Source organism: Macaca nemestrina, chromosome 1 (genome assembly GCF_043159975.1).
Source record: "Macaca nemestrina isolate mMacNem1 chromosome 1, mMacNem.hap1, whole genome shotgun sequence".
Taxonomy (NCBI): Eukaryota; Metazoa; Chordata; class Mammalia; order Primates; family Cercopithecidae; genus Macaca; species Macaca nemestrina.
Genome location: NC_092125.1, coordinates 44,089,375 through 44,117,211, shown reverse-complemented (window position 1 = coordinate 44,117,211; position 27,837 = coordinate 44,089,375). Strand labels below are relative to the sequence as shown.

The 27,837-nt window shown below is 34.0% G+C and overlaps 1 protein-coding gene across 3 annotated transcripts in view; it reads left to right on the top strand.

Annotated features, from left to right (window-relative positions):
- The window catches only part of LOC105484598 (translocated promoter region, nuclear basket protein), a 62,537-nt gene that overhangs the window by 10,136 nt on the left and 24,564 nt on the right, over window positions 1-27,837 (top strand). For all 3 annotated transcript variants that reach the window (XR_989070.3, XM_011746409.3, XM_011746410.3), the window contains exons 6-31: window positions 3,286-3,389; window positions 3,730-3,894; window positions 4,350-4,442; window positions 4,863-4,943; window positions 5,023-5,110; window positions 5,839-5,979; window positions 6,372-6,463; window positions 6,742-6,939; window positions 8,112-8,219; window positions 9,148-9,374; window positions 10,314-10,477; window positions 11,003-11,136; window positions 11,213-11,361; window positions 12,916-13,078; window positions 14,652-14,786; window positions 15,292-15,432; window positions 16,392-16,557; window positions 19,020-19,186; window positions 20,180-20,332; window positions 20,769-20,885; window positions 21,891-22,094; window positions 22,365-22,549; window positions 22,978-23,125; window positions 25,070-25,207; window positions 25,300-25,431; window positions 26,711-26,841. Coding sequence is in view for 2 of the 3 variants with exons in the window: in XM_011746409.3 (XP_011744711.2) it covers window positions 3,286-3,389; window positions 3,730-3,894; window positions 4,350-4,442; window positions 4,863-4,943; window positions 5,023-5,110; window positions 5,839-5,979; window positions 6,372-6,463; window positions 6,742-6,939; window positions 8,112-8,219; window positions 9,148-9,374; window positions 10,314-10,477; window positions 11,003-11,136; window positions 11,213-11,361; window positions 12,916-13,078; window positions 14,652-14,786; window positions 15,292-15,432; window positions 16,392-16,557; window positions 19,020-19,186; window positions 20,180-20,332; window positions 20,769-20,885; window positions 21,891-22,094; window positions 22,365-22,549; window positions 22,978-23,125; window positions 25,070-25,207; window positions 25,300-25,431; window positions 26,711-26,841 (3,724 nt within the window). In the remaining variant the exon portion in view is untranslated. The remainder of the gene's footprint in view (window positions 1-3,285; window positions 3,390-3,729; window positions 3,895-4,349; window positions 4,443-4,862; window positions 4,944-5,022; window positions 5,111-5,838; window positions 5,980-6,371; window positions 6,464-6,741; window positions 6,940-8,111; window positions 8,220-9,147; window positions 9,375-10,313; window positions 10,478-11,002; window positions 11,137-11,212; window positions 11,362-12,915; window positions 13,079-14,651; window positions 14,787-15,291; window positions 15,433-16,391; window positions 16,558-19,019; window positions 19,187-20,179; window positions 20,333-20,768; window positions 20,886-21,890; window positions 22,095-22,364; window positions 22,550-22,977; window positions 23,126-25,069; window positions 25,208-25,299; window positions 25,432-26,710; window positions 26,842-27,837) is intronic.

Below are 27,837 nucleotides of genomic sequence, written 5' to 3'. Positions count from 1 at the left end.
TATAAAATTTTAATAGCTCTTCGGATATGTATCAGGAAAATTAAGGTTGATGTTGAATATTTAACTTACTTAAGATACTATATTTAAAATAAAGAAACTTGGATAATTCACAGGTTTGGATACACAAATTTCAATTTTTTTTGTCATCTATTTGTAGAAATTGAATTTGTGATTAACTATGGCAGAAACAAGTTAAAATAAGGGAGTGGAGAGCTACAGTTGACCCTTAAACAACACAGTGGTTAGGGCTGCTGACCCCCCCCCAGTTGAAAATTTATGTGTAACTTTTGACTCCCCAAAAACTTAACTACTGCTGTTAACTAGAAATAACTTACCAATAGCATATACAGCAGATTGTCATACGTTTTGTTTGTGATCTGTATTACTGTGCTGCTTCAATAAAGTGGAGAAAAAAAATGTTAAGAAAATCATAAGGAGGAGAAAATACATTTACTGTTCATTAAATGGAAATGGATCATCACAACCATCTTCATCCTCCTTGTCTTTACCTAGGCTGAAGAATAGGGGTTGGTCTTGCTGGCTTAGGTGCCAAAGGTAGAAGCGGGAGGCAGGAGAGGGAGGCACACTGAATGTAACTTTCCTTCCACCATTCGCTGTAGTTTCAGTGCCCGTATAAGAAAACGGTCTATGTCATAAAAGAAATCAAAAGCAGTCTTGGATAATCAGAACCCTTCCGCCAGATAGTCTGTTATCGATTTGTTTTCTGACACTGCTAGTTCTACGTTCTTTTTCCTCATTGTCTCGCACTGGTTTTGAAGCACTCATTTCCATCCAGTCATCTTCTGTTAATTTCTCTGATATGGTATCTGTTAGCTCTTGGATTTCTCCAAGGTCCATATCTTGAAACCCTTCATCCCACCTTTTTTGCCATATCCACAATCTCTTTCATGATTCCCTTGATTGGCTCTGTTATAAATTTTGTGACATCATGCACAACATCTGGACGGTTTCCTCCAACAGGAATTTATTATATTACCTTGATGGCTTTCATAACTTTTTCTGTAACAGAGATGGCCTCTTCAATTGTGTTATCCTTTAAAACTTTCATGGTATTTTCTCTGTTGGGGTACTCTTCCACAGTGTTGACATTTTTTTTCCACAAGGTGTCATCTCTACTGAGCCGTAAAGGTCCTTATGACCCCGATCTAAAGGCTGAATTAGAAACATGTTTGGGAGCAAGTAGACTGCTTTGACACCTTCCATGTTGAACTCCTGGGTTCTGGGGCCAGAGACAGTGTCTAAAATCAAAAGAACTTTAAAGGTAGCCCCTTGCCCTGGCACGGTGGCTCATGCCTGTAATCCCAGCACTTTGGGAGGCCGAGGCAGGTGGCTTACCTGATGTCAGGAGTTCGAGACCAGCCTGGCCAACATGGCAAAACCCCGTCTCTACTAAAAATACAAAAATTAGCTGGGCATGGTGGTATTCGCCTGTAGTCCCAGCTACTCAGGAGGCTCATGTGAGAATTGTGTAAACCAGGGAGGCAGAGGTTGCGGTGAGCGGAGATCATGCCACTGCACTCCAGCCTGGGGGATAGAGTGAGACTCTGTCTCCAAAAAAAAAAAAAAAAAAAAGGCAAGGTACTTTCTGACTTCAGGGACAAAGCATGAGTGGAACCAGTTCAGAGAAAGGCGTCTCTCACTGTCCAGGTCTTCTTCTTGTGTAACCAAAAGACAGGCAGCTGGTTTTTATCTTTTTCCTTTGGGCCCTGGGGTTAACAGCTTTATAAATAAGGGCAGTCCTTATCATAAACCTGACTGCATTTGTGCAATGTGGTAGAGTTAGCCTATCCCTTCCTGCCCTAATCCTGGTACTCCCTTCTCTTTCTTACTAATAAATATCTTTCGTGGCATTTTTTTTTTCCAGAATAGGACACTTCCATCTGCATTAAAAACCTGGTGCAGGGATATAACCTTTCTCAATGATTTTCTTAACAGCATCTGCTGTTTCTTGGTTGACAGAACGTGCTGCTTCTGTTTTCTTGACTTTTCTTTAAGTCAAACCTCTTTCTAAAATTATCAAACCATCCTTTGCCGGCATTAAAATCTCCAGCTTTAGATCTGTCACCTTCCTTTTGCTTTAAATTGTCATATAATAATTGTTTTACCTCGAATCATATTAGAGTCTATAGGTATGTGATAGCAATCCTGCACCCCATAAAAGCTGCATTTTCAATATGAGATAGGAAGGTATTTTGCAGAAATGCACTTTTTTATGCTTGCTGGAGTAGCTGCAGTGATGGCTTTATGAATTTTCTCCCTTTTTTTTTTTTTTTTTTCCAAAAAAACAACGGTCTTTATACTGGATTCATTCGTCTTGAAATGGTGGGTAACCATAGCTGCAGTCCTCAATCTATGGTACATATCAAGCAATTCAACTCTTTAAAATATTGTCATGACATTTCTCTGCTTCTTAGAAGCACTTCCAGCATCACTTGTGGCACTTCTTATGGAACCCGTGTTGTTATTCAAGGTTTATGGTATTGCACTAAACACGATGACAAATATGCAAAAACTTCAAAAGATTTCAAGGTTTATGGTATTGCACTAAACACAATGACAAATATGCAAAAACTTCAAAAGGTTTCAAGGTTTATGGTATTGCACTAAACACAATGACAAATATGCAAAAACTTCAAAAGATTACTGTTTTCTGCATTATGCAATTTACTAGAGAGAAACTGCTCACGTTAAGAGTCACACAGCATTCCATACAGATACTCAAAACACTTGCGCTTACTGCAGGAATATCAGGAGGTGGCTATGAAAGTATTACAATAATATAGTATGTATTACAGTTTATGCAGTTATGGTTTAATAAAGCATCTGTACATTTGTTTATATTTCTGTTGATTACAAATGAGGTTGTGTACTGTTGGTATAACTTTTGATAAAATTTTTAAGTTTGTTTCATAGATTTGTGCATATCTTAATGGTAGTAAATGATAAAATACACTAATATCTACATATATTTTATGCACTTACAGTAGCTTTTTCTTAGTTTGTTTCCATTTCTGGGCTGCCTGGATTGGTCTGTGGTCTCTGAGGTTTTCAAATTGTTGTAAGTTTTTGTGAAAAAGGTCCAATATATTTATTGAAGAAAATATGAGTGGAAGTGAATCTGCACAGTTCCATACTCTGTTATTCAGGGGCCAGCTGTGCATACTTTGTATTAAAGATTTATATTCCTAGAAATATATTTTTGATATTTGGTTCCCCTGAGTGTTAATTAGTCATTATTTTTTAATTCTCTTTTCACCATTCTAGAGGATGTTAAACGTCTAAATGAAAAACTTAAAGAAAGCAATACAACAAAGGGTGAACTTCAGTTAAAATTGGATGAACTTCAAGCTTCTGATGTTTCTGTTAAGGCAAGTAACAGATGATTCCTAATGCATAAACTGTAGCTTTTGATTAAAACTCACCTAAATTAAATTTCAAATACAGGCAATAAAGTAATTAAAAGCTGCATTTTGTTTTGTTTTTAATGTCAGAAAATTAAGCATTAGGACAATTCTATTTCAACTGTTTTGCTTGTTTGAAATTTAAGTTTGTTACAGTTCTTAATGTTTTCTAGTTAAGGATCTATGCAAATACTTTATTTCTGTTTTGAAATAAAATTCTGCTTGTGTCCCTTAGCTACAGACAAAATCTTTTGAATAATCGTATATCTTCTTTAACTGTAGATGTTATTTTCTTGGATTTCTTTAGTATCGAGAAAAACGCTTGGAGCAAGAAAAGGAATTGCTGCATAGTCAGAATACATGGCTGAATACAGAGTTGAAAACCAAAACTGATGAACTTCTGGCCCTTGGAAGAGAAAAAGGGAATGAGATTCTAGAGCTTAAATGTAATCTTGAAAATAAAAAAGAGGAGGTAAGTTAGTAAAATTGTTTTTCTTCATGTTGAGTATAACTTACATTTGTGTGTTAGTTTATTAAATATGTATTCAGTATTGTGTACCTGATTAGTTGTAAGATTAGTGGTTAAATGTGAATAATGCATTAGCATTTGGCATAGGAAATCAACCAATTGCATTTGCATAAAAAATTTAAGATTCATTGTTGAATCTGGATAGTATCTACTGTGTTTTGTTGTATCTTTCCTAAAATATGTGTTTGTTTAAGAAGTGGTGATAAGTTTTTGTGAGCTAAATCTAAACATTGTTCTGTGAGCAGTTATTCTTAGTTTTCTTAAATATGCACATTTGAATTGCTTTTTCAGGTGGGGACGGGGAGTTACTCAGCTTTTCCTTAGCAGCATAAACCTCATGTCAGAGTAATTTCAATTGATATGACATCCTTTAACTCTGCTCTATGTTTTGTTTTTAGGTTTCTAGACTGGAAGAACAAATGAATGGCTTAAAAACATCAAATGAACATCTTCAAAAGCATGTGGAGGATCTGTTGACCAAATTAAAAGAGGTATATATGACCATTAAAAAGTCTTTTTTACAAAATATTAAAGAACTTATGAAGCTGTTATTTCACAAAATGATGTCATGTTTTAATCTGTCCTTGAGTCCATAAAGCAGTGAGAGTACTACTTCCATATGCTGTAGCTAGGCTAAAATAGAATCAGAAATAGCAATTATATGTTATATCGAAAATACTATGTAAAAAATGAGTATGGGTTAATTTTTTTTGTTTAATTATTTTACTTTGAATTTAAAATATCAGTAATATTTTATCCATAATTTATCTTTGTCATGAAGACCGATTTGAATTTGAGTGTTTTAGATTTAGCTCTGACTTTACAAAAATGGAATTTTTCATCTTGTCATTTAATAAGCATTCTAAATTTAGTTCAAAGTAGACTGCTATAATTGGGCTATATTTTTTCAGGCCAAGGAACAACAGGCCAGTATGGAAGAGAAATTCCACAATGAGTTAAATGCACACATAAAACTTTCTAACTTGTACAAGGTAAATATCCCACCACACATGTTAGTATCTAAATGTTGCATTGTTGACTGTTAGGTAACTTTTTAAAATTAACTTTTAGAGTGCTGCTGATGACTCAGAAGCAAAGAGCAATGAACTAACCCGGGCAGTGGATGAACTACACAAACTTTTGAAAGAAGCTGGTGAAGGTAAGTGTTTTCGATTATGGGAACATTATTTTTGTTATTATAGTCTTTTTTCTTTTTACCCTTGTTTTGTATAGATTATTGGATTTAAGTGTTAGACTTTATTTGGGATGAAATTAGGTACAGAAGAAAGAATTTTGGATTAGGAAATTCGGAATTATATCTTAAGCAAAAGTAAGTTTATGTATTTTTGAAAATACAAGACAGCAGGGGGTTTTGTTCGTTTTTCATCTAATAATCTTGTATAATTTCCTGATTTCTAATCAGAAAGTTTTCTTTTTTGAAACATTTACTCTGATTAAGTATGTTTGAGTACTCTTGGTTTATAAATAAGACATCCTCTTTAAGTTATCATTTGCATTTTGTAAAGTCTTTTATTTCCTCAAATTTTTGCTTTTTTCAGTGTACAATATTTATGGTCTTTTCCAATAATTTCCTTTGCTTAGGATTAAAGATCAAAATCGAAATCAAAGATATGCCTAGAACCACTTTTTACCCTTTGGGTTTCCTTATTTTCATTGTGGGTAAGAGACATCAAAAGGAGAAACACCAGGCCAAGACAATTACAAAATTAAAAGTAGAGCAAGAACTTTCAATAGATACTGTCAGCTGAAGCCTCTCTAGAAATTTAATATTATCTGCTCAGGAGAGAAGTGACTGATCTATTGCATTTTGTAAACTAAAATTTTAACTGTATATTTGAATATTTGGTCTTTAAAATTGTTTTTTAGCCAACAAAGCAATACAAGATCATCTTCTAGAGGTGGAGCAATCCAAAGATCAAATGGAAAAAGAAATGCTCGAGAAAATAGGGAAATTGGAGAAGGAATTAGAGAATGTAAATGACCTTCTTTCTGCCACAAAACGTAAAGGTATGCCTAATAGATGCTTGTTAGTGACTTGAAATACTACAGCTTTCCTACATAAAAGTCATTTAATTTCATTAATAGTATTTGTCATGCTGTGATGTAGGAAACTCCATCAAGTTATATTAATAGAATTTGTTTTAAAATTAATACTCTGTATCTTTATAGAATCAAGTATATAAATACCATTTGATCACACACAGTCTTGTAAATTCCCAGGTTATTGTGTGATTTTTAGAATTAGATGTGTTACATGACTTTTTGATGTCATATATTTAAAATTTTTATAGGAATCACTATATAATGTACAGTACATGTCACTTATCTTGAAATAATTATTAATGACTTTTAGTTTGGAATTTTACAAAATTATACTAGATGTATATTTGTTGGCACAGGAGCCATATTGTCTGAAGAAGAACTTGCAGCCATGTCTCCTACTGCAGCAGCTGTAGCTAAGATAGTGAAACCTGGGATGAAACTAACTGAGGTAAGAATGGTATGAAATGTTGTTAAATTATTTTTCTTCAGCAAAGGTATACAAATCTCTTTGAAATTTAATTCTCCCAAAACTTATTTTTAAAATCATCTTAAAATTAATGGATCATTCTAGGAAATACTTTCTTTAGTTCCTAGTTCTGTGTAACTAACATATAATAAATATTGCCGTTTTGTGTTAGTGTTAAAGAATGTTTATCATAAAACTAGATAGACTAAATATTTGTGTTGTTGTGGTTAGATTTGAAACAACCCCTCGTCTACTTTCAGCTCTATAATGCTTATGTGGAAACTCAGGATCAGTTGCTTTTGGAGAAACTAGAAAACAAAAGAATTAATAAGTACCTAGATGAAATAGTGAAAGAAGTGGAAGCCAAAGCACCAATTTTGAAACGCCAACGTGAGGAATATGAACGTGCCCAGAAAGCTGTAGCAAGTTTATCTGTTAAGCTTGAACAAGCTATGAAGGTTGGTTCCATTCCTAAAATTTAGCTGTGGTAACAATACAAATGAGAAACGATTTACTAGGTATTTTTTTCTTAAGGTAATTGAGTCAGAAAAATCTAAATATGATTTTCAGTAAATACATTTTGAAACTTCTCACTATGTTATTAAACACTACTAATCACAAAACGTCCTACCTTTATTTAGCAATTTTTATTTATTTCACAATTTTTATATAAAATTATGAAAGCATTTTAACCTTTTTTTAATGCATTTGGTATGTTTTCCTTAGGATTCTCAACTAGAGAATAATAGCCAAATCTCCTAAGACTGCTCTTCAAATTCAGATAATCTGTGTGTAATAAAACTCTCCTATTTTGCGTAATCGTTCTTTATCAGACAGTTGTAATAGCCTGCCTAAAAATAATAATATTGTTTGACCATAAGTAGAACTCCTTTTTTATACCATTTCACAATTTGGCATGTCTCTGTATACATTATTTTGTTATAGCTCCTTTGCTTATTAAAAGTGTTAATGAAATTCATAAAGATTTTTTCTGTTTTTAAGAGATATTGATTGAAAAAGAGGTTATACTCTGAATGTTTTGCTTTACGGTACAATTATTAACTACTGAGGGAAATGTAAAGATTTCTTTAAGAAGTTTTATGGAGGAAATTCAGTTAAATGAATTTATATCTACTCTTCTAAACTGATAAATTGTTTTCCTTTTGTTGGAAAAGAATATAAATAAATTATATCCCTATTTCAAAATTAAATCTCTGTTGCTGTTATATTTTAGAAGTCAGCTTAAATCCAAGTACTTTATTATATCAACTGGTTTTTTCCTTCTTCATCAAATGAAGTCTAGCAGTCCCGCCTGACTGGGAATAATTGACTTTTTTTTTTTTTACTAGCAGTGTAGTTTGCAAGAGAGCCCTTGGGTCCAATTAGATCTTCCTTGAATTTTTCTCTCTGTTGAAAGTGAGGGTTTTACCTAAAGCTTGTTATTGTCTGAATAAAAAAATAATGTGTTCAAATTTATACAGAACTTCTTTTTTAGTGGCTACAATATGGTATAGAATTTTATTTAGTGTATAAGTTGATTACTGGTGGTATTTGAGTATTACATGTCTTGATTATTTGTATGAATCCTAGAAGGAAGTACAAAATTTTAACTTGAATTTACATTTTAAAGGAGATTCAGCGATTGCAGGAGGACACTGATAAAGCCAACAAGCAGTCATCTGTACTGGAGAGAGATAATCAAAGAATGGAAATACAAATAAAAGATCTTTCACAACAGGTTAGAATTTGTTTTGTTTGTTTTCTTACTTTTAAAATCCTGACTGCCCATTAATCTTTGAATCTGAAGGTATCTAAGATAGAACTACCATGTATGAAATTCTAATTAATTAGGAATAGTACTCAAGCAGAATTGTAGCGTTATTGTTTCTTTTCATAGCCCCTCCCTTTTTTCAAATGTTTGATAAATTTTTAAATTATATGTGTTGGTTGTAATAAATGAATAAATAATTCAAAGATAAATAAAAGCTTTCTCCAATTTCTACCCCTCTACCCTCCAAAGTCCCAAAGTGTAGCTAACAGACTGTTGTATATTTTTTTCACATCCTTCTCTGTATATGTATATACATGAGCATATATAAACATATGTAAGAATTATTTGACTTTACTGAAATAAAATTGGACTGTATGCATTGCTCTGACACTTTTTTAAAAAGCAAATCAATAAATTTAACGTCTCATTCATATATTTTACCCTAATTTGTGTGTGTGTGTGTGTATATCCACACAACGCACAAATGTAAAAATTTCACATGAATGACATTATATATATGCTTTTTGTTTAAATGTCCATTTTTCATGCTCTTCCCTATTATATATACAAAAGCACACACACAAAAAATAGATGTTTATATCTCTGTGGGTTTTATTTGATCATTGTTTTACAAAAATGGAGCCATGTTTTGGGAATTGTAATTTGGCTACTTTTTAATAAATATCCTTCAATATATACTTAAAAGTAACTTTATTCTATTCAAATTTGATTGTTTAGATTTTAATATCTAAGGATGCTTTGTTTTTAAAGATAATTTGAGGCAATACAAGTTGAAGGTTTTATAAGTAATGTTTTAATTTGAAAACTTTCATTCTAAACTTTTCCAGAATTGAAACTAATACTATTTTATAACATATGAAAACTTTGTTTTTAGATTAGAGTGCTTTTGATGGAACTTGAAGAAGCAAGGGGTAACCACGTAATTCGTGATGAGGAAGTAAGCTCTGCTGATATAAGTAGTTCATCTGAGGTAATATCACAGCATCTAGTATCTTACAGAAATATTGAAGAGCTTCAACAACAAAATCAACGTCTGTTAGTGGCCCTTAGAGAGCTTGGGGAAACCAGAGAAAGAGAAGAACAAGAAACAACTTCATCCAAGTAAGCAGTCGAATACCTCAGCTTGTAGAGCAGACATTTATGAAAACTTCAGCTAGGCTCAGTGTCTCATGCCTGTAATCCCAACGTTTTGGGAGGCCTGAATGGGGTATCATTTGAACCCAGGAGGTCGAGACCAGCCTGGACAACATAGTGAGACCCTGTTTCTCCAAAAAAAGTAAAAAATTAGCTGGGTGTGGTGGCACATGTCTATAGTCCCAGCTATTCAGGTGGCAGGCTGAGGTGGGAGGATCACTTGAGCCCAGGAGGTTTAGGCTGCAGTGAAGCATGGTCATGCACTGCACTCTAAGTGGGTCGACAGAGTAAGACCCTGTTGCCAGCAAAAAAAAATCTCCTATGTGTCCCTAACAGTGCTAGATACTTGGGATATAGTGATATAGAGAGGAAAGAATTGAGCAACAATACCAGACAAAAAATTTCTACTCCAGGACCTCAGGTTATGGGTGAGACAGATGTAATAAATAGATAATACGATAGGCAAGTAGACAATTTCCATTCAATGTGGTTAGTGCCTATCTGTGGGAGCATAGAGATGAAGGACCTGTCCTAGATTTCAGGGAGCAGACCAGCTTCATGGAGAACCTATATAAGAATTAATCAGAGATTTTTTCAAAACACATGTATAATGCTAGAAAAGGAAGAATGGCTAAGAAAGCAAGAAGACTAGAGTTTGGAGTGAGTGGAACTGATTTAATTTTTACAAACATATTTTTCAGATTGCATTGGTAAGTATAAATACCTGAGTCCTGTGTGGTAGGGATTTAAAAAGTAGTTCATAAAATACTCAGCATCAAAGAAAGGATGAGAGAGACGAAAATGGTATGCTTAATGGTAGGCAAAGATGCTTGGTTAATTACAGTGGAAATTAAAATCAGCTAACTCTCAGTTCAGTCCTGTGAAATAGGCCGACTTTTTCTACAGAATCACTGAGCTTCAGCTCAAACTTGAGAGTGCCCTCACTGAACTAGAACAACTCCGCAAATCACGACAGCATCAAATGCAGCTTGTTGATTCCATAGTTCGTCAGCGTGATATGTACCGTATTTTATTGTCCCAAACAACAGGAGTTGCCATTCCATTACATGGTAGGTTTTTATAAAGTTATTTAAAGGAATAATTTAGAAATGTACATTAAGGGATTAATTTTGCAACATAAGCAATAGCTACTCTAATGATGGTAGGTTCAAATTTGACTACCATGTATGATTGCTTATAACATTCCATCAACTGTAAAACATACCATTATTTTGTGTATTATTACTAAGAAGAAATGCTTTCTGTTGTTGAAAAAGGTGCATCTCAGAATCAATGAATTACAGTGTTTATTTTGATTATGTTTTGATGACCAAAGCAGATAATATGTTTTAATAAAACATAAATGTGGATTATGTTTTAACCCATAAATACTGAGTTATTTCTAATAATCATCAAAAAATCTTAATACATTGTTTAGTGGATTCCTTATTTAAAAACTCCTATAATTTTATTATTTCATTTCAATAAGTGTAGCTTGTTTATTTGGTAATAGTGTATTTGCAAAGAATTGTTAGATTAAAACTGATCCATGAACGCCAACAAAGCATTTTATTAGTCTTTTTACTTTCCTGAAGCTTCAAGCTTAGATGATATTTCTCTTGCATCAACTCCAAAACGTCCAAGTACATCACAGACTGTTTCCACTCCTGCTCCAGTACCTGTTATTGAATCAACAGAGGCTATAGAGGCTAAGGCTGCCCTTAAACAGGTAAAGATCACACCTTTGCCCTGGGTTAGGTTTTTAGAGAACACAGTGTTACCTTCTCATAATCTCCAATATTTAGTTGCAGGAAATTTTTGAGAACTACAAAAAAGAAAAAGCAGAAAATGAAAAAATACAAAATGAGCAGCTTGAGAAACTTCAAGAACAAGTTACAGATTTGCGATCACAAAATACCAAAATTTCTACCCAGCTAGATTTTGCTTCGAAACGGTAAGTTTTCTTTTGTTTCAAATTAATTAAGTCTAAATTGTATGCTTTACAATTCAAATCATTTAAATTCAAGAGCTAATTTGCAATAGCGTTACTTTTTTTGTGAACCGTCTTCTAGAATGAGAACCTCTGGTAATTCATTTTTTTCATATTAATTGATTCTCTGGGCAGTGCTAAGGGTTTAGCTTGTTTAATAAGTTGAGGCCTGGCGTGGCGGCGCATGCCTGTAATCCCAACACTTTGGGAGGCCGAAGAAGGGGGATCATTTGTCTCAGGAATTCAAGACCAGCCTGGCCAATATGGTGAAACCCCGTCTCTACTAAAAATACAAAAATTAGCTGAGCGGCAGTGGTGCATGCTTGTAATCTCAGCTACTCAGGAGGCTGAGGCAGGAGAATCACTTGAGCCCAGGAGGCGGAGGTTGCGGTGAGCTGAGATCGGGCCACTGCACTACAGTCTGGGCAAGAGAGTGAGAATCTGTCCCAAAAAAATAAAATAAAATAGAAATAAGTTGAAATTCATGTGAGGAATGTTGGTAGTTTCCCTTCCTAAGATTGAAGGACCTGTTTCAGTAGGACTTAATTCTTTTATAAATGCACCAGACAATGAGAGAAATGGGAGCAAATTTTATTCCACCTTTTCTGTTCTAGGTAGAAGAGAAGCGAGTGCCACGTAGTTTTAGGAGAATTAATTTTCTTGGTCACATCCAAAGAAATAATAATAAATATTTCATGGTTATTTGTGATTAGATTCATTGAATACTTGTTAGTTTAGTTTGTTAGGACAGCATTTTTTTTTTTTAGTACGTGATAAAACCATTTCTGTTTTATAGCAGACAGGATATATTGCAGACAGTTACCCCTATATATCTAATAGTTCAGCAACCCCAATTAAAGCCCTTCTTTTTTTGTGGTGTTAGCTCTGGCCAGCCATTATCTAAGCTGTCAAGCACATAAGAAAATAAAACTGAGGGTTATAGAAGAAAAAAGGATTAGCAAAAATCCATCACTAACCTTGTATAATATCTTAATTTGCATACTGCATTGTAGTGGGTGTCTGGTGTTATCAATATTGTATTGACATTATTTTAAATATAATTGATGTTTTTTAAAAAAAATTAGGAAGTTATTTAGCATGAAATACTTTGTTTATTTAAAACTTGGACTACTACATTTGGATTTGGGAAAAAAGAATGAAGGTTTTACCTTATTACACAAGCCACTTTTTCATGAATCATAAAATTAACCCCTTTCCCATTTAGAAAAAAAAAGTGCAACTTGTTGCCAGTGCTCATTTAATTTTACATAAGCATGCTGTTTGAGGTTAAGACAAATGTGACAGGTTTTCAGTGTGAAAATAAAATATAAAAACTGTTCCTGGAGTTATTTCTAAAGAGAACTCAATGTAACAGAAATATATATGATGTTACATTAGGATTAGAGACAATATTCTCAGGGCAATTGGGGAAATGGGTTAAGCTATTGTGAAATTTCTTCAAGGAATTAAGCTAGGATATCATTTCGGTTACTTATAGAATTACTTTTTTCATACCAGTTATGAAATGCTGCAAGATAACGTTGAAGGATATCGTCGAGAAATAACATCACTTCATGAGAGAAATCAGAAACTCACTGCCACGACTCAAAAGCAAGAACAGATTATCAATACAATGACTCAAGATTTGAGAGGAGCAAATGAGAAGCTAGCTGTCGCAGAAGTGAGTCCAATATCCCGTATCCGACTTGCATTATAAGTTGCATTTGACATTTGTTTAGTTTTTACTTTGAATTTTACTCACTGATAGGACTTAGGTATTTAAGAAGTTTATAGATTACATCCAAGTAATTAATACATAGTCTGCAAATAGCCAGTGTGCGTTAGTGAGGTGATTGTTTCTATTAAGATGGAAAAGGGAAAGGAATTTGTTTTTCTGCTGGACTAAGATTTACTCGCAAGTCTTGTATTTCAAAATAAATTTGTAGGTCAGTGTTCGGTTCTAACAAAGATAACAAAGACAATTTTTTTTTTTTTTTTTTTTTGAGACAGAGTCTCCCTCTGTCACCCAGGCTGGAGTGCAGTGGCACTATCTCGGCTCACTGCAAGCTCCATCTCCCAGGTTCACGCAATCCTCCTGCCTCAGCCTTCCGAGTAGCTGGGACTACAGGCGCCCGCTACCACACCCAGCTAATTTTTTGTATTTTTAGTAGACATGGGGTTTCACTGTGTTAGCCAGGATGGTCTCGATCTCCTGACCTCGTGATCCGCCCGCCTCGGCCTCCCAAAGTGCTGGGATTACAGGTGTGAGCCCCCGCGCCCGGCCAGACGAATATGTTTTATTCATTCTTGCTCATCTGAAATAAAAGGCAATATAATAATTATATTGCATTGAATTTTATTTCTGAATTTTAACTTGACTATAAATGTCCATTTGAAATTAACAATATTTTTAACTACTTAGTTCAGTGATGATAAATTTTTTATATAGTCTTCTTTATTACTTAGTTATCTCTTCTGTCTTTGATCATTACTGTAAGCAAGGTATGGTTGTCCCCCATTTTACCTGTGTGAAACAAACTCAAGAGCTAATATGTAATTTGCCTATTTTGGGACAGTCATGAGAGATGGGTTGGTTAGGACTTGAACCCATGTCTTATAATACTCTTATAAGGCTGTATTCTTTGTTTTTATCTTGCTCCATCTCCGTTGTGAGGAGTGGGCAGCAGCACTTTTTCAAACTGGTAGAGTGAATTTTATGGTTGATTATTTTTATGAATCATTGTGTGTAAATATGAGTACTTTGAGATTATTGGTTTTCAAAACATTCTCCCTGGTCCCCTTGAGACTCAGAGTGTACTCTCTGGGTTGAGGGGAGGGAGATGATTTAAATAGATGAATCATCACTTTTAAACAGGTACTTAGAAACCAGCTTGGATTCTAAAACTTACATAATTTAATAGTAGTCAGGTATGATTATAGCAGTCAAGCAATTCTGCTTTCTTATTCTTGCATATCAAATTTTTCTTGCTGTTATTTTTTAAAGTCTGGATTGTTAGAGCAAGGAACCATAAGTATTTGTAGTAGTCAAAAGATTTTTTCATTGATCATCCCCAATAATTTTTGCTTCATATTTTAGCACATGAAACTAAGTTATATATTTCCTTGTACAATGAGGAGGTATAGTCTCTAAGAGCATTAAAAAAAATGTAGTGATGTATGAATCATTTTATAATCTTAATACATTTTACACCATGTTTTTCAGCATTTTTTGTTTCATTTCTACTTATGTTAAGGTAAGAGCAGAAAATTTGAAGAAGGAAAAGGAAATGCTTAAATTGTCTGAAGTTCGTCTTTCTCAGCAAAGGGAGTCTTTGTTAGCTGAACAAAGGGGGCAAAACTTATTGCTAACTAATCTGCAAACAATTCAGGTAACCAATAAAAAGCCTATGTAGAAAAAATTTATAAAAGTTAAATTTAGATTATGTTTGTATTCTCTCAATTTCCTTAATTAGAAAATTTATCCATCACTTTTGTCATCCATTATAATCATTGAATTTTGGAGTTTATTAAGACATTTCAGTATTTTAAATAACATATTGAAAGAAAATTGATTGAAACCATACATTGGTAAGTCCTCAGTTATATTTACAGCGTCCTGTGCAGTTTTACTATTTATAAGATTAATTCTTTGGTTTTTATTTTCTTTAAAACTGGGAAATCTGAGTGATGATCGTAATATGTTCCATCTCTTTCGTGTATAATAGATGTTTTAATATTGAAAAATACCAGAATACTTTCTTGATAAATACTCTGGATTTTAGCTTCTTCATGTAGAAATGGGTTTTAATACTGTAATTATTTCTTGCCTTTAATTTTTATTGTTTTGTATTGCCTTTTTCTTAAGCATAACCAAAAATCTTTTCTTTACTTTAGGGAATACTGGAGCGATCTGAAACAGAAACCAAACAAAGACTTAGTAGCCAGATAGAAAAACTGGAACATGAGATCTCTCATCTAAAGAAGAAGTTGGGAAATGAGGTGGAACAAAGGCATACACTTACTAGAAATCTAGATGTGAGTCCATCAGAGTTCTGAATTTCTGTAGTGTGTTTATGTTCAGTAATTAATCTGGTGTGTGGACAGTCTGCCATCTAAGATGAAGCATGATTTTGAAAAACTTTCTCACTAAGTTTCTTGCCTCACTCTATACCCAGTAATTTTTTACTGGGTGCCATGTATTGTGAGTTTTATTGTGTTGGGTGCAATTTTTGTATTCCTTTAAATCTTCTTGAGCTTTATTCTGAGATGCAGTAAAGTTAATTTAAAATGGTTTGATTCTTTTGACTTTGCCTTTTATGATGTATTAGGTGGGCCCAGAACAGTGTGCATTCTGGAGTTATTATTCCGCACTACTGAGGCCAAGACTTTCATGAGTTCTAGTGCCAGTGTCCAGTGTAATTGTGGGTTTTTTTTTTTAGTCTGGCTGCTGGGAAGAGTCATTATTCTTGACTTTCTTTGAGTGACAGATACTCTTCACTCTTAATTCCTTTGGACAATTCTTCCCCTGTCTGGGGTAAGCGCCTCATATATATATGCAGCGATCACTACTCTGGTGAATATTTAAGGAGGACCCTCTGTAGAGCTCCAGGGTACTCTGTGTATGCACCTCTCCTGTCTTACATTCTGTCTTACAAATTTGAGCTGCTTTGGTCTCCCTGGACTCAGATCTGTGTTCTCAATTCAGAGAGTCTCCTGGCCTCTGCCTCATTTCCTCTTCCCTGTGTCATAGCCTGGAAACTTTTAAATCAGTAAACCGAGGCAATATAAGGTTCACCTCTTTTGTTTTCCATCTCAGGGATCTCAGTTGTTTCATGTGTTTTCTCTGTTTTTTTTTGGCTGTTTCAGGTGTGACAGTATATCTATTTTCTGTTACTCTCTCTTGGCTGAGCTCCAAAGGTTTATAAAGAGATAGTTTGAACCTTTAGTTGCTTAGGAACCTAAAGAGAGTGTTATAAGGTTGATGTATTTTATAGGTTCAACTTTTAGATACAAAGAGACAACTGGATACAGAGACAAATCTTCATCTTAACACAAAAGAACTATTTAAAAATGCTCAAAAAGAAATTGCTACATTGAAACAGCACCTCAGTAATATGGAAGTCCAACTTGCTTCTCAGTCTTCACAGAGAACTGGTAAAGGTAAATAAAATAAATAGACCAATATAATTGTAAATAAATAAGTATTTCTTAGTATTATATATTCTGTCAGTAAATAACCTTATTCTTTATGAATGCTAGTAAAATGAAACAAAAAAAAAAACCAAAAAAACGCAGCTTTTTCTTTATACAGTGGTACTCAGTTTGGGGCCTACAATAGTAAATTCGCTGTTTTAAAAGATTCAGAATAGTTTGGCTTGGCCTTTGATCAAGGTATGTACCCAGTTTTCTAATCCTTGAAACTATTTATTGATACTTTAAAAATTATTCTTTCTGAAGAGAGTTATTTGATTTTTAACCCGGGCCCCTTGGAAATGAGGTTACATACCAAATCTACAATAAGTTTCTCTTAAAGAAAGAGTTGATTTGTGATCTCCTTTAAAGTAGTATTCCCAATTTTTGCTTATTGGTAGCCTCAGGTAAAACATTTGTTTCATTAGATTTTGCTTCCCTTTTTAAATACATCATTTCAAGGTCAAAGCCTTTGTGTCTCAATAATCTTTCTATATGGTTTTATTTCTTAATACAAGGGAAATAAATAATAAGTGTATGCAGACTTTCTGATTTACACAGTTTTTCAACCTATGGTGCAAAAGCAGTACACATTCAGTAGAAAATACTTCAGTACAGTATTTATTCAGGAAATTACATGAGATACTCAACACCTCATTATAAAATAGGCTTTGTGTTAGATGATTTTGACCAACTATAGGCTAACGTAAGTGTTCTGAGCACCTTTAAGGTAGTCTAGGCAAAGCTATAAGCTATAAGCTAAGCTATGGTGTTCAGTGAGTTAGGTATATTGTATGCGTTTTCAACTCAACGATAGTTTCAAATTATGATGAGTTTATCAGGATGTGCCCCCACTGGGAGTACAGAAACATCTCTCTGTATATGTGCATATATACAGACTCATAAATATCTGATCCATATAAATAATGGGTATATAATTATCTAGGAGATAAGTATATACTTTCTTGTTGATATCGTGATAAAACATTCTTTCCAACTTACAGTTTTCTGCCTATTTTATGTACTTCTGATAAAAATTGGGCTAAATTTTAGATTTAAGATTTAGTGTTTTAGAGTAAATAATGTTTAATTATTGGGAGAATCCACCCCCAGTATTTCAACATAGGTTCTATTTTCCATAACTATTGGCCGACTGAGAAATAAAGAGAGACAGTACAAAGAGAGGAATTTTACAGCTGGGTTGCCAGGGGTGACATCATGTGTTGGTAGGACCATGATGCCCATCTGAGTCTCAGACCAGCAAGTTTTTATTAAGGGTTTCAAAAGGGGAGGGGGTGTAGGAACAGAGAATAGATACAAGGATCACATGCTTCAAAGAGCAAAAGGCAGAACCACTGATAAGGGTCTAACAAAGATCACATGCTTCTGAGGGAATAGGGCAAAGGGCAAAAGCAGAACCACTGATAAGAGTCTGTGTTCAGCGGTGCACATATTGTCTTGATAAACATCTTAAACCAGAAAACAGGGTTCGAGAGCAGAGAACCTGTGTGACCACAAATTTACCAGGGCTGAGTTTTCCAAACCCTAGTAAACCTGAGGGTTCTGCAGGAGACCAGGGCTTATCTCAGTCCTTATCTCAACTGCACAAGACAGACATTCTCAGAGCGGCCATTCGTAGACCTCCCCCGAGGAATGCATTCTTTTCTCAGGGTATTAATATTAATATTCCTTGCTAGGAAAAGAATTTAGCGATGTATTTCCTACTTGCATGTCAGTTTATAGGCCCTCTGAAGGAAGAAAAATATGGCTCTTTTTGCCTGACCCCGCAGGCAATCAGACCTTATGGTTGTCTTCCCTTGTTCCATAAAGATCACTATTCTGTTCTTTTTCAAGGTGCACTGATTTCATATTGTTCAAACACACGTTTTACAGTCAATTTGTTAGTTAACACAATTATCACAGTGGTCCTGAGGTGACGTGCATCCTCAGCTTACGAAGATAACAGGATTAAGAGATTAAAGACAGGCATAAGAAATTATAAAAGTATTATCTGAGAACTGATAAATGTCCATGTTAAGATGAAATCTTCACAATTTATGTTCCTCTACTGTGGCTCCAGCTGGTCCCTCCATTCGGGGTCCCTGACTTCCTGTAATATTTAATAAATTAAGAGTTCTGTCATTTCTTCATATAGCTACCTCAGTTTAGTGGAAATATTTGATTGTTCTCTTTTGAATATTCTTTTCTTAATTTTTGTAACAGATTTCAAATATTAATATTTGAATATTTTGTTTTTGAGGAAGTAACATAACAAAGTACCTGTTTTTATTTTTGTATTTGACATGCATTGAAACGTACTTTCTAAATATATCTATATTTGAACCTTAATGCTAATTTCACAAGCTCTTTATAACAGTCATCTCGGATACTATTGAAAATACTAATTTTAACAGAGCTGTTGTATCTTTTAGGTCAGCCTAGCAACAAAGATGATGTAGATGATCTTGTGAGTCAGCTAAGACAGACAGAAGAGCAGGTGAATGACTTAAAGGAGAGACTCAAAACAAGTACTAGCAATGTGGAACAATATCGAGCAATGGTTACTAGTTTAGAAGAATCCCTCAACAAGGAAAAACAGGTATGTATGATTCTGAACTCAGAATTCAATCTGAACACATTTGTTAACTTTGTTTTTATTAATTAGAGGACTGCTTTGTAAGGCACTGGTATGAATTAGACCAACGTCATTGCCTTTAACCTTATGAAAGTACTTGAGTCTCATAAGACAGATAAAACAAAAACACAAAAAATTCATGAAGCAAGGAGGTTATCCTTGCTGTTGGAATGGTCCAGATCAAATGTTGAGAATGAGAGGTCGGGAATGTTATTTGTTTTCTGGGTATGCATGCCTTCACGAGAGATGGCATTTGTGCAGATAAAGCCTTGAATGAAGGTATCTGTGTAGGCAAATAGAGTAGAAAGGTATTTTACATACTGGGAACCCTCAGCCATGGTAGAAAGCCTTCAGAAGATGACAGTTTGTAAAGTGAGTAGTGAAGGGATACAGTTATAAATGTAGTTGATAACCAAATGTGAAAGGTTTTAAATATGTTAAATTATATTCTGTAGGTTTATTAAGAGCCATTGATTTTTTTTAACATGTCATAATCAGATTTTTTTTTTTTTTTTTGATTAGAAAATTAATGTAGTAGATTGGAAGATACAGTGCTCATTTTGAAGGCTGTAGCAGTAGTCTAGGGCTGCAATTTTAAAAGATCCTTTTGTAGTTGACATCACTGTAAAGACATCACAATGTGTGAGGAAAATACCTTTCAATTGTAGAATAGATGGATTTGGCAAGTGGATGTGAGGATTGAGGGAGAAATGAGAGATTGGAAATTTCATTTCAAAAAAGAAAAATGGCCAGTAGCCAAGCTGAAAGGTAAATGCTTGTAGATTTATATGGTGTTTTTGCTTGTTGTCGAATCTTCTAATCACCTTTACTGGATACTTTTTCTAATATAATGCAAACATTAATTTTCTTATCAAATTAGTTTTGATTTGGAGAAAGTAATTATATGATTTTAAATGTGTGTAATTTTTATATCCTACGGTTTGTAATATGGTAAAGGTGACAGAAGAAGTGCGTAAGAATATTGAAGTTCGTTTAAAAGAGTCAGCTGAGTTTCAGACACAGTTGGAAAAGAAGTTGATGGAAGTAGAGAAGGAAAAACAAGAACTTCAGGATGATAAGAGAAGAGCCATAGAGAGCATGGAACAACAGGTAAATAGGTTAATGATATTGTTGTTGTTGTTGTTGTTGTTGTTGTTGTAAGGATTTGAATTCTTTTAACTAGGTCATTAGTTGCCATTTAGTTCATCTCAGCAGAAATTTATTAAAAACATAGGCAAAATTATGTTTTACTCTTTTCTGTACCTCTATATACATTTCCCATTGAAATGTTTAGACTACTTTACAGAAATAGGTATCAGTGGTTCTTTTTAAAAGCCCCTACCTGAGATGACTTTTGCAAATATTAGGGGATGGATAGAGTTGCAAAACTGATTTTATCAGGGTGTGAGCATTTTAAATTTAGCAGCAGTTTTTTGGTCTAATTGGATCTTGAAAAATGAGCCTTCAGTATAGTAACACTACAATACAGTATTTTCCAAGTAAGTTTGCAATTAATTTTGGTTTTAATCTTGTTCTTTCTACTTAGTTATCTGAATTGAAAAAAACACTTTCTAGTGTTCAGAATGAAGTACAAGAAGCTCTTCAGAGAGCAAGCACAGCTTTAAGTAATGAGCAGCAAGCCAGACGTGACTGTCAGGAACAAGTAAGTGGTGCTCTTATAGCCAGTTAATTGAGAAATGAGTTTTGATCCTAGAGAATGATTCTTGAAGTATATTTATGCATTGTGAGAATTGGTGGACCTTGGAAAAATTCAAGATTATTTCCACTTTTGTGGAACTTAGGACAAATTGAAAAGTATAGATGAAGGCTAAAAATAAATACATAGTGCAATATTTGTTAACAAAGCAATCTTGACAATGGGAAAACAAAAACAGGAGTAGGAGACTAAAATTTGTACTTGGCTCTTATTTGCGAAAATTATTTTACTATTGTCCTTCACTAGATCTGGTTATAAAATTATAGATACAATTGATTAGAGACAGCCTTTCCTTAACAAAACAAAAACCTCTTGATAACACTGTTAATGCATTACTAAGTTTGCACATATATCTGTATACTGCTTTTTATAAAATGTTAAAAAAAAGTCTCATTAGTTTGAGTGTATGTATGTGCACACGTGTTGAAGCTTTTTATAATTTTTTTACGAACAAGAAATGATAAAAATTCAGGAGTCAGAGTTACTAAAATGGTAGGATGGGATAGGAATACGTTTGAGGATATTGGTAATGTTCTTATTTTAAGTTGGGTGTCATGTTAATAGCTATTCATTTGGTTACTATTCTTTATTGCCTATATATATGTAACATGTATACCACTATTTTAAAATGTAATACAGGGAACTGCTTCAAAGTAAATTTCATTAAAATCAGTGGATCTATAATTTAGTATTTATATAGCTGAGTTATGTTTAGTTTCTTATATCGGAAAGTTTGTCCAAATTGCTACCATCTTCTAAGTTTCATTTCTGACAGTTTTATTATATTTCATTAAGTAGCTAAAGCATTAACTTTTAATTTCTTATTTTGCTACATTTAGATTGTCTTTACTTTTATTATTTAAAAAGTTCAATGTGTATCTTTTCCAAAAGTGCTAGCTAGCTTTATGGATTTTTGATCTTTGGTATCAACTGGGAAATAATTTCTTATAGGCTAAAATAGCTGTGGAAGCTCAGAATAAGTATGAGAGAGAATTGATGCTGCATGCTGCTGATGTTGAAGCTCTACAAGCTGCGAAGGAGCAGGTTTCAAAAATGGCATCAGTCCGTCAGCATTTGGAAGAAACAACACAGAAAGCAGAATCACAGTTGTTGGAGTGTAAAGCATCTTGGGAGGAAAGAGAGAGAATGTTAAAGGTATAATTGTAAATCTGAATAGAATGTTCAGTTGAATTCAAAGAATTTTTTTTGTGTGTGTGTGAGATGGAGTCTTGCTCTGTCACCCATGCTGGAGTGCGATGGCGTGATATTGGCTCACTGCAATCTCTGCCTCCGGGGTCAAGCAATTCTCCTGCCTCAGCCTCCCAAGTAGCTGGGATTATAGGCATTAGCCACCGTGCCTGACCAAGTTGTTTTTTAAAATGTGTATTGGAAAATCTGCTATTCTGATAGACTCTTGGCTTGCAGGATGAAGTTTCCAAATGTGTATGTCGCTGTGAAGATCTGGAGAAACAAAACAAGTTACTTCATGATCAGATCGAAAAATTAAGTGACAAGGTCGTGGCCTCTGTGAAAGAAGGTGTACAAGGACCACTGAATGTATCTCTCAGTGAAGAAGGAAAATCTCAAGAACAAATTTTGGAAATTCTCAGGTAAATCATGTTCTTACTGCTTCGTTTCTGTGGTATAACAACTGTGAAATAAAACTACAAATCATAAATTAAAGAGATTATACATAATTTTGATACAGAGTTCATTCTTCTATTTGTCAAAAAACTCATAACTTTTAACATTTACACATACTAATAAGTGACTAATAAGTTGAATCTGATAGTAGGAACTAGAGCAGATTTCTCTTGAAAAACTAAATGCCTTTCAGATCATTTTAGAGATGAACATTCTAAAGCCAGTGTCTATAAAAGAAAATAGAAATGCATTTCCCATTATTGTTTATTATTAATAAAAACATGTGAAATAGTTATTAAAGTCAATGATTTTTGTCATCTTACCAAATTATCCAAGTTTTGAAATGTTGGCTTTTTAAAATTCACAGAAAATTTTAATATCTGTATTTTTGTAGATTTATACGACGAGAAAAAGAAATTGCTGAAACTAGGTTTGAGGTGGCTCAGGTTGAGAGTCTGCGTTATCGACAAAGGGTTGAACTTTTAGAAAGAGAGCTGCAGGAACTGCAAGATAGTCTAAATGCTGAAAGGGAGAAAGTCCAGGTAGGTATAGTAAGCTTTAAGAAAGCATTTGTTAAATCAAAAGAGAAACACTCATTTGTATCTCTACTATTTAGCATAACGTAAAATTTAACTTGAAGTAAGCATTCTTCTAAACTTATAAATTCATTAAGCTTTTGTTAAACACTAATATAGTATAGTGCTTGAAAGTAAAGGCTCTGTAACCACACTGCCTGGTTTCAGATTCTAGCTTCATACCATTAGCTGTGGCATTGAGTACATTGTTTAACTTCCCTGCTCTTAGTTTCTTCTTCTGTAATATTTGGATAATAATGAGGATTAATTGAGTTTGTGCACATGAAGCATTTAAAAGCATGTCTGGTATGTAGTGGGTGCTTAATAAATTCCAGCTGTCTTAATTTATTATCGTTATGGTTTATACATGTGGATAGTCATTCTAGGATAAAGTGATTTAAACTGCTACAGAATATCTTTCTCACCCAAGGAGCAAAAAGTAGTAGAAACTAACAACCAAAGGAAAAGAAGCTGTGGTAGTGAAATGTATGGTAATAACACAAGCTTGACTTCTTACGGCACACTACCACCCAAAGCTTATTGTTGAGTTACTTCATTCTTAGGAACTACAGTAATATACCCCCACATCTAGAAGGAAGGAAATTAAGTTCTTAAAACATTCACCTCTTTTAACTGATAAGTAGTCAAAATGACTGTTAAGAAACCATTGAACAGGGAAAAGTAAATAATGAAGTTTATGGGATTTGTGTGTTCAGCAGAAGCTAAAGTTTCCAGAATTATATCCTGTTTAATTCAAATGTATCTCACCATGGAAATAATAGAGCCTCCAGTTCAATGGAGTTAATACTTGGAGGAAAAGGGACAGAATCAGAGTCTGTAACAAAGATTGCATATTGTTTTAGTCTTCTCTGCTTCCTTTTTTTTTTCCTTTGGGCTATAGAAAGTAAATACTAGAAAATGCCTGCCCACCAACAAGTTCACAGGGGGAAACCAACTCTTAAATATAGGAAGAAGAGAGTCAATAAGTAACATAGATTATATAAAAAGTAATATAATGAGCCGGGCGCGGTGGCTCACGCCTGTAACCCTGCACTTTGGGAGGCCAAGGCAGGCAGATCATGAGGTCAGGAGATCGAGACCATCCTGGCTAACACGGTGAAACCCCATCTCTACTAAAATATAAAAAAATTAGCCGGGCGTGGTGGCAGGCTCCTGTAGTCTCAGCTACTCGGGAGGCTGAGGCAGGAGAATGGCATGAACCCAGGAGGCGGAGCTTGCAGTGAGCCAAGATCGTGCCACTGGACTCCAGCCTAGGCGACAGAGCGAGACTCCATCTCAAAAAATAATCAAACAATAATAATAATAATAATATAATGTCTGTCTAAGCTTGAACAGTATAGCATGGCAACCATGAAATATGCTATAGCTTTAAAAATAGTGGGGGAAGAAAGTAATATACCAAATGCAAAAGATGGATAATTATACCCTATGAGAAGGAAAAAATTCTTCACAGATAATTCGGTAAAATTTCTCATAACCAAAGTGATGAAACAAAGGATCAAAATAAAGAGATTTCTGAACAAGAGGGAATAAACTGAGATTAAAATAACATTTTAGAACTAATACTGAATTTAGTGCAGCAAGGAAAAAAAAGATACAGAAAGAAAAAAAAATAGAGATTTGGATTGATGTTTTTACCTAATGTTAATACTTTGTTGGTGGGATTTGTAGCATCTTTTCACTTTTATCTTTGTAATTCTTGTATTTGTTTAAACTGTGCAGTTAGCATGCCTCACAGAAAAGTAAACATGAACTTTCAAAAATTTTAGTTCTAAAAGTTGAAACTTAAATCCTCTTTACTTTGTTGTAGGGAGGATTTGAGCTCATAGGAACAGGTAGACTTTCAACTATTGTTAGATGTTGGTATGTATATTTATTTGAAATGTTTAGGTAACTGCAAAAACAATGGCTCAGCATGAAGAACTGATGAAGAAAACTGAAACAATGAATGTAGTTATGGAGACCAATAAAATGCTAAGAGAAGAAAAGGAGAGACTAGAACAGGATCTACAGCAAATGCAAGCAAAGGTTTGTTGCTTGGTTATCAAGAGTGTAAGCATGTTATTTTTAATAATAAATGAATTTTTACATTTGTTGTTAAATATTGGCATGACTTTCAGGTAAGGAAACTGGAGTTAGATATTTTACCCTTACAAGAAGCAAATGCTGAGCTGAGTGAGAAAAGCGGTATGTTGCAGGCAGAAAAGAAGCTGTTAGAAGAGGATGTCAAACGTTGGAAAGCACGTAACCAGGTAAATGCAGTTAAAACTCTTCCAAAACATGGAAACGTGTGTTTTTCATAATAGGGGAAACTTAGGGGGATAAAGATATTTGAGGAACTAGTGAAAATTACTGTGTTTATTAGTGGAAGTCTATTATTTACATGTATTATGTTATTAACACATGTAAATATTTGACATGTTAAACTTATAACCCAATTTATTAAAAATTTTTGTTACATTATATACATTTCTAAAAAGCAGTTACTTTATTTTCCATAATTTAAAAGTTTTAGGCTTTCATTTTATCTCTAAAATATTTTTATACATGAAAATAGAAATCTGAGGCCAGACATGGTGGCTCATGCCTGTAATCCCAGCACTTTGGGAGGCCAAGATGGGAGGATTGCTTGAGCCCAGAAGTTTGAGACCAGCCTGGGCAATGTAGTGAGACTCCATCTCTACAAAAAATTAAAAATTAGCTGGGCATGGTGGTGCATGCCTGTAGTCCCATCTACTTGGGAGGCTGAGGCCAGAGGATTACTTGAGCCTAAGAGGTCAAAGCTACAGTGAGTTGTGATCATGCCACTGCATGCCAGCCTGGGTGAGAGAGGGAGATGCTGTCTCAAAAACAAACTAGGAATGTGTATACTTTGTTGTATTTATTGAAGCACTTTAAAAAGACTTGTTCACTGGAACGTTTTTAGGGAGATGAAACCATGTTAACATACTGTGATTAGAAACTCAGCTCTTTATTCAAACAAAAGGTTAGAAATCTGCCTTGCATGTACTAGTTATATGACTTGGGAGAGTTTCTTAACCTCTTGGAGCTTTAGTTTTCCTCATTTGTAAAATGAGGGAAACTCTTATCACCTTTCGTGTGATAAAAAATGTAATACACATAAAGCACGTTACCTGGCCTCTACAGAAGGTTTGTGTGTTTAACTTGTAATGCATTATCTACATTTTTTTTCTTTTAAATGTCACTTCAATGAAATTAGATACTTAATATTGAAAGTTTTGATTCTTTGGATCCCTTTATTTGGCTTCTAACTAATCTGAAATGTTTATTCACAAATATGAAAATATAATGAGCAGTTAATGACATTTGATTTGTTTTCCTCTTCCGTTTTGGCTAGACTTCTTAGCCAAACCAAAGCTAAGTTTGATCTTAGTATCTTGTAGTTCCATGCTTGATTACTTTACATGCAAGTAACCTAATGTAAACATAATCAGATATTCTTCCATTTTATTATAGCACATTTGTTTCATAAAACCTAAAAAAATCAAGTAAGCATTTTTGTTATTCTAGCATCTAGTAAGTCAACAGAAAGATCCAGATACAGAAGAATATCGGAAGCTCCTTTCTGAAAAGGAAGTTCATACTAAGCGTATTCAACAGTTGACAGAAGAAATTGGTAGACTTAAAGCTGAAATTGCAAGGTATATTGAAAGAAGCCTTAAATCATATATAATATATAAAATCTTAAAGAAGTTTATTTTACTTACTTATATGACTCCCCAAGTGCCTGCCTCGTGGTTTAAGAAAGAATGGAACGTGCTAGAGCACTCCTATCTGACTTGCGTCTACTTTGTAGAGTCAAGCAGTGATTTAATATTATGCCTTCATATATAAAGTATGTATGAGAATATCCTCATTATAGATAATTATTTCTCTATATTTTATTTTTTAAAGAGCTACTCAGTAGAAGTCTAAAGCTAAGTTTATAGCTATCAAAGACTTTTACAAGTAGTTTTTGTTGTTGTTATTGTTGTTGTTTTGGTTAGCTGATATTTGTGACTCTGTAAGGGAAGTGGGTTTTATTGCTTTGGCTTTTTTGTTCCTTTTTGTGGAGAACAGTGTTTCCCTCTGTTGCCCAGGCAGGTCTCAAACTCCTGGGCTCAAGCTCTCCTCCCACTTCTGCCTCCCTAAGAGCTGGAATTACAGGCATGAGCCATCATGCCTGGCCAAGGGAAGTTTTTAAGTCTTAATTTTTTCTTGCATGAACTAATAGCAAAGTGTTGCCCCTTTAAAATTAAGAAATTAAATATTAATGTTTCTGGTTTACCTTTTCTGAAGCTTTAGTGTAATTTGTCCATATCATGACCCCATTTATATATTGCTTTACAACTTACAAATTTGTGTGTTTTTTATACATACATGTGTATATATATTCTCTTTGTAGCAATAGTCTAGCATGTTAAGTAGGAGAGTTATATTTTAATCTTAAAAATGAAGAACCTAAGATTCAAAAAGATTGACTACCTAATTCAGGCCATCTGATTTCAAGTTCAGTTCAAAATTAACCCGTACTTTTAATTCAGGCCATCTGATTTCAAGTTCAGTCCAGGATATAGTACAGGCATTGGCAAACTATAGCCCACAGACCTAATGTGACCCATGATTTGGTTTTGTACAGCCTATAAGCCAAGACTGAT